The 15,029-nt window shown below is 41.1% G+C and overlaps 1 protein-coding gene across 1 annotated transcript in view; it reads left to right on the top strand.

The window, feature by feature from the left end:
- SLC2A13 (solute carrier family 2 (facilitated glucose transporter), member 13) overlaps positions 1–8,483 on the top strand; it is a 130,953-nt gene extending 122,470 nt beyond the window's left edge. The window contains exons 8-10 of the mRNA XM_009885945.1: positions 6,693–6,814; positions 6,948–7,100; positions 8,257–8,483. Coding sequence (XP_009884247.1) covers positions 6,693–6,814; positions 6,948–7,100; positions 8,257–8,483 — 502 coding nt within the window. The remainder of the gene's footprint in view (positions 1–6,692; positions 6,815–6,947; positions 7,101–8,256) is intronic.
- Positions 8,484–15,029: the final 6,546 nt, after the last annotated feature.

The following is a 15,029-nucleotide window of genomic DNA, read 5'->3' as shown; positions in this document are numbered from 1 at the left end:
TTGCAGCCACTCTTCCCCAAGCCTGTAGTGCTGCATGGGGTTGTTGTGACCCAAGTGCAGGACCCGGCACTTGGCCTTGTTGAACCTCATACCATTGCCTTCAGCCCATCGATCCAGACTGTCCAGATCCCTCTGTAGAGCCTTCCTACCCTCAAGCAGACCAACACTCCCGCCCAACTTGGTGTCGTCGGCGAACTTACTGAGGGTGCACTAGATCCCCTCATCCACATTGTTAATAAAGATGTTAAAGAGAACAGGCCCCAATACTGAGCCCTGGGGAACCCCGCTTGTGACTGGCTGCCAACTGGGTTTAACTCCATTCACCCTCACTCTTTGGGCCTGGCCATCCAGCCAGTTTTTTACCCAGTGAAGAGTACACCCGTACAAGCATGATGGAAGGCAGCTATGTCTTAGAGATAGGTATTTCTATGAAGTAATTATTTCAGTAAGGTCTTCTGCTTAGGTAAATTAAATATTAAGTCATTTTTTAATTTAATTCTGTGTATGAACTATAGTGAAATATTCCTTGTGATTGATTTTAGGAGATTTTAGTAGTCAGTACAGTCTCTGTTTCTTTTGTAAGAAAGAAGATAAGAGAGGGATCAGAAGATAACAGCCAGTAAGGGAAAAGATGCTCAGTGTGAATAATTGACAGTTATTTCTATATATGTTACGTACTGCCTCCAAGCAGATTTGTAAGAAACACTGATTTAAAAGTAAAACCTTATTAGAAAATCAGTTCTTACCCTGCAGCACACAATGAAGAAGGCATCTCTAAACTCTTTGGCTCTGTAATGGGCAAAGCAACCAAGCTTCTGGTTGGTGGGGTTTTTTTAATTTATATTTGAATATGTGCTTTCTGTTTCCCAGATGCAGAGTACGAAGTGCCAGTCATTCAGCTTAAGGAGAATAATGTTCCGGTTGGTATTGTTCTAGCCCTAGTAGCTACTACTAAACTTACTTGGCACGGGAAGTGTTGCATAGAGAAAGGAACTGGCTTTGTCTCTTCAGTTTAGGATTTTTTGAAATGTTTTTGGCTATTACTATAGCTGTTATCCATTAAAGTGCCCTGGTTTCTGTTCTTTGTGGAGGATATCACCCACAGCTCTATAGGTATAACGGATAGATCCTATAGCAGGGGGCCTCAGCATGATAAAGACTGTTTTTCAGTCATGTGCAAATGCATCAGCAATCTGTTGAGGCGCAATTTGCTTTCTTGCTGTGAACTAAACTATTTTCCCAAGTTTTTGAAGTGCGTGCTAATATTTTAAAAACTCTTTGCCAGTTATAGCAAAAGGCTTCAATGAGTGTCACAAAACGCTGCTGGTCGTTTTACGTAATGAAGGTTAAGCAATGTCTAGCTGAATACCGTGGAATTTTCTGGGTGCATTTTTTCAAGGCTGCATCTGTTTGTTCTTTTCTGGTTTTTTTTTTTTCATTTGCCATCATCTGGCATAAGAAGCTTCATCTGCATATTTTTAGCAACATCTGGTTTAATGGATGAGTTATTTCTCTGTGTAAACTACAAAGTCAAAGCAGTAGATGCAAACTTCTCCAGAGAGGCGTGGAGCTACAGTGCATCTTCTCTGAGGCACAGAAGCCAGTAGGTAGGAAAATGTGAGAAAGCTTAGGAGTTATTGATTCAGACTTTAGTTGGGTTTAAATTAATCTGTTCGCCTTCAGGAAAGAGTTACGCTTTGCTGGATACTTCAGATAGCATCTTACCGTATGTATATATAAAAATTAAGCACTGAAAGGAGCAGAGATTTTTCTCTGCTGTACTCTATACTCTGCTGTCTACTAAACTACACCTTATGGCTTCACTGGTTTCTATGGGTTGTGCTAATATAACTATTTTGAATGTACATGGGTGGATCGGAGAGGCCACATGATGGACAGGGTAGAGGCAGTTTCCAAAGCTCTCCTTAGTTACATGTCTGCTACTACTAAATTGTTACACAGTTAATCTGGTACCTTGCTAAATTCTGTCCCTTAAGTAATTTAAAGATAGTTAGGGATCTGTTCAGACAACTAAATATCTTTAGCAGAAAAAGAGGGGCTTGAAATTGTGAGAACTAACCCAAATGTCAAGGTCTAGATTCTTCCTCAGGATGTGTAATTGCTTGTGGATAAATAATCTTCGATGTTCCCAAACATCTTCCACAAAAACCTTTCTCAGTCCAAAGAGTAGCTACTCTAAATTATGTGTGTTTTATCCTCTGTCCTTGCCATGTCTGGGCTTCAGGTGAAAAGGCAAGTCAATAAGCTTGATGTAAATGTATATTATTCAGTTGGATTGGCATGATATAAATGTCAGCGCTCTACACAGGAGACTTTGAAAATCTCTTTAAAGGAGTTTTTTTTTTAAATCCAGTATATTTGCGTTACACCGGAGACTAAGTTGGTAAATTGTAGATTGTCATCATTTTGATAACCCAGACACAAAAGTCTGGCATAAGAGCAGTCCTTAAGTAGTTTTACTCTTGTTAGAACAAGAAAATAGGGGATTAGTGAAACTGTGAATTAGGTCTAAAATCTTTCTCTACCATCAGCACCTGATACTAAAGTTTATCTCAGAGGAAAATGTGTAGTTTTGAAATATGCCTGTTCTAACAAGCATTTTAAGGAGATGAATGATCATATTAGTGATTTGCTCTAGAAGTAATTTATTTCCTTAGCCTGATTTGAATTTTGACCTTTTAAGACTTTTGATCTAAATCCATTTAAGCTGCTTCTGAAGTGCTTAAAAGACAATGAGAAGTCAGTAGCTTTCATATTAAAAATATATGAACTGTTCAGAATGAAGCATTTAATTCCCACAAAAGCCATATCTTTATGGCTACACAGTCCTCACTGTACAGCAAAGCAAAAATTAATGGAAATTTGAGGAGAAAATCAGTTGGATCTCTGTCTTGTGTTGTCTCACTTGCCTGTACTGCAGTGTACTGCCTAGCCATTTCCCCATCTGTGATTTTCGGTGTTGCTCTTGAGAATTATTCTACAGCCACATCGGCTCAAGTATTAGGAAAATTTAGATCGATTATCAAAAAAATGGTCTTATGCTGTTTCATCCTCTTGTTACTAGCAATGACATTTTAGACCACTCACAGCAGCTCTTCTTCTCTTACCTTCTTTTATGTGCCATATGAAGGTAATTTAGGGAGGTGGGGAGCAAAGCTTTAGATCTTGTGAACTACAGACCATATCTGACAAAGGATGGATGCTGTGATTATGAAACCATATAATGCCTGTAATTTAGAAATCTATTGCTGTTCTGATTTATTTCTAGTCAGTTGAATTGGGCACATCAATTGTTGGAAGGTCAGGTTTTCACTAATTAGAACAGATGTGTATCTTAAAGTATCTGTGGAAAATATGTAACAAAAGGAATTCATGGTAAAGATTTTCAATATAGCGCTATGATGTTTTCACTTTGGCAGTCATTTCAGCGGAAATGATATGGTGTGTCTTCACTGTTTATACTGATAGGACTATTACGCAGCATATTGGTATTTACAAACTCTTTGCGCTGGTACCCAACTGCATCATTTGTAAGCCATTTACAGGGCATTTTCCTCTGTGCATTTCAGCTTGTGAAGTGATTGGTAGCTGCTCCTCTGCTTTCCATCATAGACGCTCCCTTCGTGCAGGACAGAATTCAGAATTTTATCTGATAATACATTATACAGTAATTATCAATATATTTTTCAGAAAAATAATAGATCTTGTAGACATAATAGCATAGCGGTAGAATTAGCACAGTAACAGAGCTTGAACAAATCCCTAGCCTTGAAGGAGTGTTATTTTTGATTGTACCCAGCACTGCAAGAGGCCAGAAAATGCAGACATCTTTGCTTTTAGTCTGTGTACCACGCTGGTTTACTGCTGAAGGATAAGCAAAGCACAGTTTATTACTGCAAGATTGCTGTTAAATCTAGTCTCGAGCGCTATTTTTCCTGTTTCAATGAGCTGAATCTGCTTTCTTGCAACAGAATTTCCTCTCAGTTATGGGCAGACAGCAGAGAATAGATGAGTGGCTTCAGCCACAGAAGGCTTTGGAGGCATCTGGTTTTCCTTCGTATCGTTTGTGTTGCACTGTGTCAAAAGTAGGACACATCTGGGGAAAGACGGTAGGGGAAGGAAACATCTAGACCTCCCGGTGGTTGTATCTGTATGAATCAGCAGGTTGGTTTGCGCTGATGGAGATGGATGCAAGATAATAAACCAAGTACGTCTTTGTTTACAGAAGCGTTCCAGAGAAAGCATGAGGCTCCTCTCTGAGGAGCTGCCAATCTGGCTGGGCAGAATGGAGAAACCAATCTCAGCGTCAATATGTTTTAAAATGCTAATCAGCTTGTATTCATTACCAAACACCTGCAAATCAAATTAGAGTAACAGTGAAAGAAGAAAATCTGATATTAAAACAGTGTGAAACTGAGCAATCCTGTGATCTCACAGCGGTGCAGATGCAGAGTGGGCAGCTACGTGGGGCTGAGCAGGAGGTGGCAATGGGATCACCCTGTCTTCAGTAATTAATCTTTCAAACACCATTTCCTTAATGTTAAGGAACTTCCGGTTTAAACATATGGATGGTTCTCCAGCACAGTTCATTCTTCTATACGTCTGTACCTGAAACACAGCTCAAACCTGATTTACCCCACACACGGTGAGGAGTACGTAGAGTGGCAGGGAAGCGTCACGGTGGGCACTAACAGGGAATGATCCATGTCTCTCACTCATAACGTAGAAAGAGATGCTGAGCTGAGCCATGAAAGAGCAAAGTGACAGAAGAAGGAACCTGAGGTCATGCTTAGAAGCAGTAAGGGTGGCAGCAGTAGTTTCGGCTGAGAAAAGGTGAAAAATCTCCGTCATGGAAGCTGTTGGTGTCTTAGGCTGATGGGTGCTCCAGGCCAGGCAATAGCTGAGGCCACGAGCCTGTTGTATCCGGGCATAAGGGATGCATCTTTGAGAGGGATGTTCAGTTGGCCTGCTCTCTGTGTGTTTTTCACCTCAAGACTGAAGGTGAATCTGTATGCACTGGATGAGATGGGCTTTCTGGGAGAGGTCAGCAAGGCAAGGCGGTGGCAGGGTGGAAAGGTACACGCCAGCACCGGCTGCTTTGCCGGCAGCACGTCAAGGGCAAGCACATCTCTGGGGAGCGCTGGCTCCACTGAGTCAGGTGCTGCTCAAGGGCAAGGTGGAACTGCAAATCTTACAGCTTACTGCCAGTAAGGCAGCGTTAGGGTTTGGCTGAGGTTTCGGACATGTGCTTTTCCAGTATTTGTTGGGTTAACCTGCCTCTTTTAATGTATTTGAACTTTGGATTTCCAGCTGTCCTGAAATTAGGTTTGAGACTTCATGGTGATATCCTGCTTTAAATGCTGTCCTGCTCATACATCCATGCCAACATAAGGAAGATTTCTGCCTCAGGGGCAGTGATGGGTTGGCCATCAGTGCTTAGCACATACATCCCTGTTCAACCTGGGCCTGGCTGGTCATTTCTTAACAGAAAAGTTAGAGCAGAAGTGTTTTGTTGGAATTTGCTTTTGAAAGTCAACTGCAATGGTGGTAGATCCGCTGAAGCATTTCAGGGTGTCTATTGCTCCACCATCTCACCACTCATTGCCCAGCTGTCACCTGATGCAGGCATCTTCGTTCTGGTTTTCATTCTGTCGAGAGGGTCATATCCTTCACATTAAGCACTCAGCTGATCTGGAAATTGTAACCCAGGCAGATGTTCAGCTCTCTGTGATTTCTTCTCTTCAAGTAAATGACATTTGCATATGAAAGGGTGGTGTCTGCCTAAGTCTTTTCTGCCAAATGTGCATGGTTTTTCAACTGCAGCAATTGATGCAGTTGCAGCTGAAAAGTTTCTCTAGTTACAGTTAGGACTTCTTGTCCCTTTAAACAAATGCTAATTAAAAAAAAATATAACAAAAAATAAAGTTGCCAGTTTTACTTAAAAATGTACTATATTGTGTGCAGTCAGGTGGAAATACCTGATTTGATACCTATTCCTTGAAATACATAATTTCCACATAGTCCTTGGAATAGAGACACTTTTCCTTTCAGTAGCTCAGGCACAGTTTACCTCTGGTCTGATTCTTATTTTTACTGTCTAATTAGAAATGCTACCTTCTTCTAAAATACTTCACTGCGTAGAAAAGAAAGTATACGCCTCTATTCCTTATAGCTTCACTTGACCTTGGCACACTCCATAGGCATTGCTGATTACAGTCAAAGTGTGCAGCATAGAGTTAGTTCATCAATGACGTGAGGACTAACTTCCATTTGACCTTAAATACTTGTGTGCAGCATCTTTAGCTCAAAGTCCTGCTGCTGCAGCTCTTTTTTCGCTGTGTGATATTCATGTGAATGGTCTCGTTGGTTTTGGTGTGACCCCTTGCGTAGTAAAGACTATTCATTTGAAGAAGATCTGTAGATACAAGGCAAGTGTTTAAGTTCAGGAATGTTCTGCTCGTTACTCTTCCTGAGACTAGGCTTGGGAAAAAGCACATTTCTGAATGTAGGACTTGACTCAAAGATCTTGATAAATTAACAGGGATGGAGCTTTTTTATCTTAACTTTACATTTTTCAGCTTTTCATAAGACATTATGTGCCATGTTTATGTTGAGATGTCACCCATTTCCCTGAAAATTCTTTAATAGTAAGTTTCATTGTTATTTTTCAGGTGTTCAAATGAAACAGTATTCAAAAAGGAAGATTTGTTCTGGGCATACAATTTCTGCCCCACTCCATACTCTTGGACAGCACTTCTGGGCCTTATTTTATACTTGGTTTTCTTTGCACCTGGTAAGCAAACACTTTTTTACGCATATAAGTTAAAAAATTGTAAAGGAAAAATGTCAAATAATGAGGCTACATGTTAAACTTACTCTTAAGTCCAGCCATTAAACTGAGGTTGATCTTTTTTCCTTATTCTTAGGGATGGGTCCTATGCCCTGGACCGTCAATTCTGAAATTTACCCACTTTGGGCTAGAAGCACAGGAAACGCGTGTTCCTCTGGAGTCAACTGGGTTTTCAATGTGCTTGTGTCACTGACATTTCTGCATACGGCTGAATATCTGACGTACTATGGTAAGAAACAGTATGCATCTGTGTGTGCGGTACTACCATTGGTGCATAGACTTTCTCCTGATTCTGGGTCACTCGGTTTTGCTATGAAATGTCAACTGTGAATGCAGTGTTCTCAACCCACCATGGTTTAGTAAGACTAGAGACCTGATATGACCTGCCTGGATCATAGAGTTTGGTCCAGATTTCATAAGAAACATTTCTCTCTGTCCTTAAGTGAGAACCTAGACAGTTGATTAAATCAGGGAAGCTGGAAAAAAACATTTCTGACTGAGTGAAATATGCTGATTCCCACTTAAGAAGACAGCATCTGCAATTTTTCAGCTTATGATGGCATCCGAGGCCAATATCAGATGGTCCTTGCAGAAATAGCTGTGTTAGATGCTACTGCCCCACTCCCAGCTGTTGATTAAGTCCTGTCTGCTGGAGCCTGCGGAGAGTTTGTCAGATTACTGCTCAGCCACTCCAGTACAAGTAATTTAAATTACATTAAGCTGCTAGGGAGTTGATGTGACCTTCATGTCATTACTAGTACAGAGCCTTTCAGCTCTACTTGTCATTCCTTTGAGTCATCAGTCTAGAAACACATGGCAGGTAAATGTTTCTTGGTCCTTTGGTACCTTCTCTGCCCCCCTAGGTAAGGTGGGTGGTGGGGGGAAAGAGCTCTTTCTCACTGCTAATTGTCTCTGCAGAGGACTTCTAAGTAATAACTAGGTGTAAGAGTCACAAACATTATTTTAATCCTGACTGTTTCTTTTTTGCCAAAGTTTCTTATTCCGAGGGGTTGTCTTAGTGTGTCCTTTGGTGTTTAGACAAACTAAGAAAGTTCTTGCCTTTCGTATCTGCTTTTTCTATTGGATATACAACCACTTCATTGCTGTTTATTTTAATAGCAGAATGACTTGTGCAAAAAAGGTGTGTATTATCTTCCACAAGAAATGAAATTGCTTTTGTTAATTTACTCCGTTGTGGAGCGATGCAATAAAGCGGCCTTCTCCTACACCCACGGCCCCGCAGCTCGTTTATTTTAACGATGCCGCTCCAACCATTGCTTTTATGCACTCCTTTGATATCTGCAGCCTGCTGCTTCTGCCGCTCTGGAGCAGAGAAGGGACAGGAACTTCTGTAACCGACTGTGCCTATTTTTTTTACGTTGCAGGAGCCTTTTTCCTCTACGCAGGGTTTGCTGCCTTGGGACTGGTTTTCATCTACGGCTGCCTTCCTGAGACTAAAGGGAAAAAACTAGAGGAAATTGAATCTTTGTTTGAAAACAGGCTATGTACATGTGGTATGTCAGATTCTGATGAAGGGCGGTATATCGAGTATATTCGGGTGAAGGGAAGTAATTACCATCTTTCTGACAATGATGCTTCTGATGTGGAATAATTTTCAGCTGCTGATGTATTTAATCATTTAAAGGCCTTCTGGGGGAAGAGCAGCTCTCTGATGACCTCACTGCCCTGCTTCTGGTCTGGTTCTCCTTTCTACTGTCTAGCTAAAAATGCCTTCACGTTCAAAAATGCTCCATTGGGGAGGAAATTCAATATGCTAGTGTTTTCTTGATAACTAAAAGCAATGGCTTCCAAAAGAGATTGAATTCCACGATTATATGAATTCACCAAGTGTGTATGACACTGCACCATCCCAAGGTATACAGTAGGTGCACTGTACCAGATGAATACAGAAGGCCATCCTAGATGGTCAGTGGTTGTCCTTATCTTCAATACTGACAAAAGATAAAATAATAGAGTAGCTAATCAGAAAGCAGCCAACATCTGTCAGATTCCCATCCCATAGCAGCCTAGGAAATAGCTCTGCTGTGCAGTACAACGAATGACAAATGCATAAGCTGCTGTAACGGTAGCCATGTAAAAAAGGTTTAACTGATGAGGAAAATATAAATATCTGCTACATCTAGTGGAGGGAACATTTCCCAAATTTTCCCTAAGAGAATTTCCATTTTTATTTATTTGAGATAACAAGTAGAGAGCCGTACTCACCTGGGTGGAGGTTCACTAGGGTGGCATACGCCTGTGTTACACCGGGTTGTCTAGCCACCCCTGCTCTTGAGCACACACTACAGTCGAGAGTTGGTGTTTGTGAGAGAAACTGCCGAAATTAACTACCTGACAGCAGGAAAGCAAAACTACATAGGTGGCCACACGTACAAATGAAATGGTATGTATTGTTAGGTGCAATGTAGAGGCTTCAGTTAGTTGGGAAAAAATGATTTTTTTTGTTTTCCTTTTTTGCCTTTGAATGTTTGGGTTCGTGCCTACTTCTGAACACAAAATATCATTAGCTAAAAGAAAGAAAAGGAGGGGAGAGGTTTTGTGCTGCTAAATGCAAAGTGGTCATCCATCCTGCGCCTTTTGCATGTGAATAATTACACTGCCTTCAGTTTATCTTCATATGTGCACAGTAAATGAATCCCAGCACTTTTTTCCCTCAAATGCCCTCAGTCAACCAGTGTGTTGCTGGATCTAAAGAGAAATATTAGCAATGGGCAGAAGCCTACATCTCATAATAATTGCCTTACTGAAGCATTGCAAAATTGTCAAGAAAATGTCAGGCACAAAAATCAGCTTGGCTGCCTTTAGCCTGGTAATGAAAATATGAATGGTATTTTATTCACCTGCTATGATTGCTTGCCTTGGCAAATTGAATTTTATGCAGCTACATAAAAATATTATGGTTTTTTTTTTTCCTTGCCCTGTCCTCACTGCTTTAAGTCTTCAGAGATACGAGTTTGAAAGCATCAACAATTCAAATTCTTATCTTTGAAACATTTGCTTCATGAAAGAATGTGGAATGTGGGCTGCCCCCCCATTGAATTGGTAAAAATACATTTATTTTTCATTGTGTAAAGATTAAAGAAGTTGTTGGGTTCATTAGCTTTTGTAGACTTGCTTTGTGGGCTTTTCTTGGGTTGAAGAATATTTTGAATGTAGGGTTACTATCAAAACTGAGACTGGACATTTGTTACTAAATTATTTTTATTGGATAAAATTGGGGTTTGTTGTAAAGAAGTCTGCCATTATGTTATCTGATCTTCTGTGGGGAGAGTTCTTACTCTCCAATTATTGACCTTCAGCGATGGAGTGTATTTTGTGTTATTTTCTATTTTACTTCATTAATCAAAGAAATATTTTGGGGAAAAAAAAACATTTTAAAGCATCCTTTTGTGACTTGACTGGGGTTAAAAGGAGAAAGCATAACGGACAGAAGGCATTTCAAATGAATCATTGCAAAGAGTGGCCTGACCTTGAATATCTCCTTGCGCTGTGAGAGGGCTGGATTCTCACGCCTTCCATCTTGCCTCCCCTTTAAGCGCACAATATTTTTATGCTTGAAAGCACCAGCTGTTGAAAATGCTCAGGTCTCCAGACCGATCTACCAATGCACCCGCCGCGGGATGTCTCCGTTAGGCTGTCACCTCTTTGAAACCTTCACCGAAGGTGCAGTACCTGAAATGAGAAAAAGGGATACTTGGCACAGACAAGAACAAAATAGTTTTAAGGGCAAATTGATTTATTCCTGAAGCCAAACAACGTGTGTTTGAAGACCCTTATTTGGAACAGTTTTGTTACCCAGGACAGCGTGTGAATAGGTGTGTGACACCCAACCTGTGCTTACGTGGGTGATTGACAGGTTTAAGTGGGTATTTACTGGCTTTTGAGAATAGGGACTTACGGTTCTGATCCCCCCAAAAGCGTGAGCCCACGCTCACCAATACACCTGTGAACACCCCCTTGCTTGACACGTTTTGCTGGAGCGGGGTGTAGGCCAGGGAGGGTGTCCCTGCGCCGGCACAGTGTCGGTGCTGACCTCGCGCTTCGCTGCACTTGTGTCCAAAGGTAGAGGAAACCGCTGCATTTATTGGGCATAACCAAAGCAAAGTCACTGGAACGATCGCTGTCACAAGATCAGCCTCTTTTGTTTTGCAGGCAGTGCTGGGGCTTTTTAGCAGCAGAAGACCATCTCTCTCTGCCAGCCTTGTTTCATGGACGTTCTCCAAAGTGGCGCTCAGCTGCCTACTGCGCTGGGCTCGTTTTCTCACACAACAGGTTCGATCTTACTGAAAGGACTTTTCCGAAGGTTTGCATCCCATGCCTTTTTTCTCGAGGCAAAACGATTGAAACACGTGCATTTTATTCATTATTGCTACTGGCTTTGAGGTTGCAAAATATATCGGCTTCTTTATTGTCACTCCCCCTTCCCCGCCCACAGAGAGTTGAGTTTAAGTCTTCCTTTTAGGGTTCCTTTACACCAAGATAATATTCCATACCTTAGAAACACTGAACCTAGTACTAAGCATCATGTGTAATAAAAATGAGATCAAATACTTGAAATTAATCTTACGCAATTAGGGTTTTATTTTTAGAATCTGTGAACGTTTATAATGTATGAGGAAAATCAAATAAATGTTTCTATTTTGCAGAGATTTTTTATATTTGTGCGTATTTTAAGTTCTAAGAGATTTTTGCGAAGGGTAGACTTAGTAACATTCCAGATAAAAGAATAAAAATACAGTGTAGCTGAATAATTTCTTATAACAGGATTTTAATTTATGAAGTAGCATAAATAGTATGTCTAAGCACAATATGGTTTTATTGAAAGCTTTCTGCAGAAGATGTGAAATTGTTTCTTCACAAGGACTGCACACTTCATTCAGGTATTCTGTGCATCAGGAATGCTAGAGTAATACTGCTGGTAGAGCTGGGCACGAATTGATTATACACAACAACTTGAGATATTTTAATTCTGATTAATCTACTGACTCTACATATTTTTATCTAAGAGCAAGTGTCAAAGAAAAAAGTCCTGATGCATTTTTAATCTTTTTAAATTTAATTCACATATTGTAGTTTGTTCACCGTGTTGCAAATCTAACGTCTTGGGGGAGTCGAGAAAATTTGCCACTTGTTCCTTCCCCTTGTCACTTTCTTGATCAAAATCAGTTTTTTATTGAGAGAAGCAAACCTACTTTGAAAATAGACAGAGAAATGAAGCCAGGCCCCAGGACTCGTGTGAGGGCTGACGTTGCGTTGCTACACTGCACCTTGGATAGATTGCTGTCGTGGATGTTGCTACCTTGGGAGTTGCAGTGACAGCCCTGTCAAAATTTTTGGGATAAGAGAGGTTACATCCCAAGGATCATTGTTCCAACGCTGACTTACTTTTGCATGAGTGGATAAATGCAGCATTTCACTAGTGTAAAGAGTTAGGGTTGGGAGGGGAGAAGAAAGAAATGGTGCATCAAAAGCCCCACGAAGTCGTGTTTCAGTAGAGATGGGTGTCGTAGCCAAAAGGAGCAGTCTGACTTCTCTCCCGTGGGGGAGAAGGATGGTGGGACCAAGGGACTGTGCTTGGTCCTGTGGATGGGAACAAGGGGCATCTGCAAAGGAATGCAGACTCAGGGGCAAGAAGCACACAAGTGCTCCTCTCCCATGCGCGCTTGGAGGTGAGAACATGGCAACCAAGTTTGCAAAGCTAGTACTTTTTTCCTCGGTGAAATCTGTTCTGCCTTTCTTAGTCACTGGGGTTGAGCACTGGGGAGAAGTTTTGACTTTCAGGGGCTGGTGCAGGACCTGAGCCAGGGTCGTCCCTTCCGCAGTGAGGGTGTTGGGTGCAGTCCCGCAGACACGCAGTGGGCTAATGGAAGATAGAGCCTGTACTTCTCAGCTTTATACCCAGCTTTCTAATTCTCAGTGTCAACGCTCTTCTAACATGGTCTTGAAATTTTACTTGTACTGGCATAAGAGGCTTTGTTAGCTGAACATCACTACGTGAGAAGGAAGCAGAGTCTTCACAGCATAGAGAAATCTCGGGGTAGAAATCAAGGCAGAAGAGAGAGTTCTGCAAAGCACTTTAAAGAGCGAGATATTTGTGCACTTTTTTCTGAGAGAGTCAAGCTAACCAAACCCATTCCTCTGCATTGGGAAGAAAACCGAGCTTTTTGTACCAGGCCAGAAGCAGATAATGCCACAATATGTGCTTTATGGCAAAATGTGTTTTTATTGCGGGTAACATTTACAGCTTACATGTAGCTGCTGCCTATAAAGTGACTCAATCATTCTCTGGATTTTAACAAGTCACATTTTTGTGCAAAGATCTTAGTGGTTTTCTATCGATCTTCATCGCCTTGTGTACAGTACAGTTAAGCATAATCCACAAAGTGGTCTAGGTTGTGGCAGTGTTACAAATGTCAGCACAGTAAAATCTAGGTGAACATTGTTAAAGAAATATTGTTGTTTGTGATACTGGGGGTTAAAACTCCTTAAAGGCAACTATATATAGATTTTAAAAGTCTGAAAAAAATGGCAGTTCTTATCTATTTTGTGTATGTTTTCATATAGAGAAGGAGGTTTTTATGTGCCAATAACCATCACTGTAGTGTTTTGTAAATGGATGTTAATGGTGTTCTAGAGTTCTGTATATGAGAATATACTTTAGCCACAATGACCTGTTAGTGTGAACCAGCAGCATGTTTTTAATCTTACACCTCTCGTCAGAGGTGTTCACTCGTCGGCTTCAGTAGAGCTCACTCACGCCAGGGGAAGTTTGACCAGCATCAGGCCTCAAGAATACAGATTTCATCTAAATCCCCACTTTTTCACACTGTCCCTAGGTGGTATGTTACATGTGAATGATCTGGCACGTGTAATTATAATCCTTCAGCTCCGATTCAGTTACAGTCCTTGATTCTGTTGAGATACAGTTTGTCAAAATTTGGTTTGGCCTTTCATTGCGTTTATATAAATATGGGGCTCACTGATTAATTATGGATATTGTCCACCTGTTTCTAAAGGAAACATCGTTTTCTGAAGTGCTAAAATAAAGGCAAATTTCTCTTGCTGCCTTAAAAATTACATAGACTTTGGAGAGGACTTGAATGTATGACCGTCATCGTGACTTCTGCAGGAGAAACTTCATGGATCCTCAGCAGGTGTGAAACGAGATGGTTTCGTGGTGCTGGGATGCTGTGTTACACCGCGGGCCCTGCCTAGTGCGCGCCTGCCATCTGTTCGGTTTTACGTGTTCGAGTAGTCCCCATGAAATCGATAAGATTATTCATATGCTTGAAATTCTCCATGTGCTCAGTGTCCTGCTGGTCCAGGGCATCGCTGGGAGAGCAGCACGAGTCACATCTCTGCTTTCCATTGGGAATCGCACACCCGTACAAAACCGTTAACCGGATCTTTCTGTGACAAATTCTGTGTAGGATATTTGAGACATAATTGGAGACTAAATTGAGAGTAATACTTCCGTGTTGAATAATACCATGCACGTGGCGCCATCAGGCACACTGTAATCCCTGTGCGCCTGTTACGGTATTCAGTACAAAACAGGTTTTGGCAAAACTAATTGTTGGGTTGTCCAAGTTATTTCTTAACCATGTCAAACATGTGCCATTTCCTTTTGCAACCAGTCAAGCCTATAATGTATGAAAGTGTTGTACATTTTCTGAAACTTAAGTGATGTAAAATTATTTAATTGACTTCTGTTCTGATTGCTTTAATGAAGTTTGGTCTTTACATAAAAATAAATATCTTCAAAGAATTGTCAGTGCCAGAAGTGTAAATGAACAAAATAAAAGGTGAGATACTTAATTACAGAATCTTTTTCAAGGTGTTCTTTGTTTGGGTATTCTGGTCGCCTTTGGGATTGCAAAATTGCATTGCTCAGCAAAATGAGCTAAAATAGCCCATGGGCTCGCCTGAAATAAGTGAAGGGTAAGAATAACTTTGAATATGATCTTATTATGACATGCTTCAAACCAGAGAGCGTTTCTGTGATGATGGCACACTGGACAAGTGTCCCTTCCTTCCTGGAGGATTTGTTTGAAGAGCTGAATGCAGCTACACAGAGCTATTTACTGTCCCAGTGTCACCCCATGGGTTTTCAGTGTCCCCTGCCCAAACACAGACC

The sequence above is a fragment of the Charadrius vociferus genome, unplaced genomic scaffold (assembly GCF_000708025.1).
Source record: "Charadrius vociferus isolate BGI_N301 unplaced genomic scaffold, ASM70802v2 scaffold535, whole genome shotgun sequence".
In the NCBI taxonomy this organism is placed as follows: Eukaryota; Metazoa; Chordata; class Aves; order Charadriiformes; family Charadriidae; genus Charadrius; species Charadrius vociferus.
This window is presented reverse-complemented; position numbering and strand designations above follow the sequence as displayed.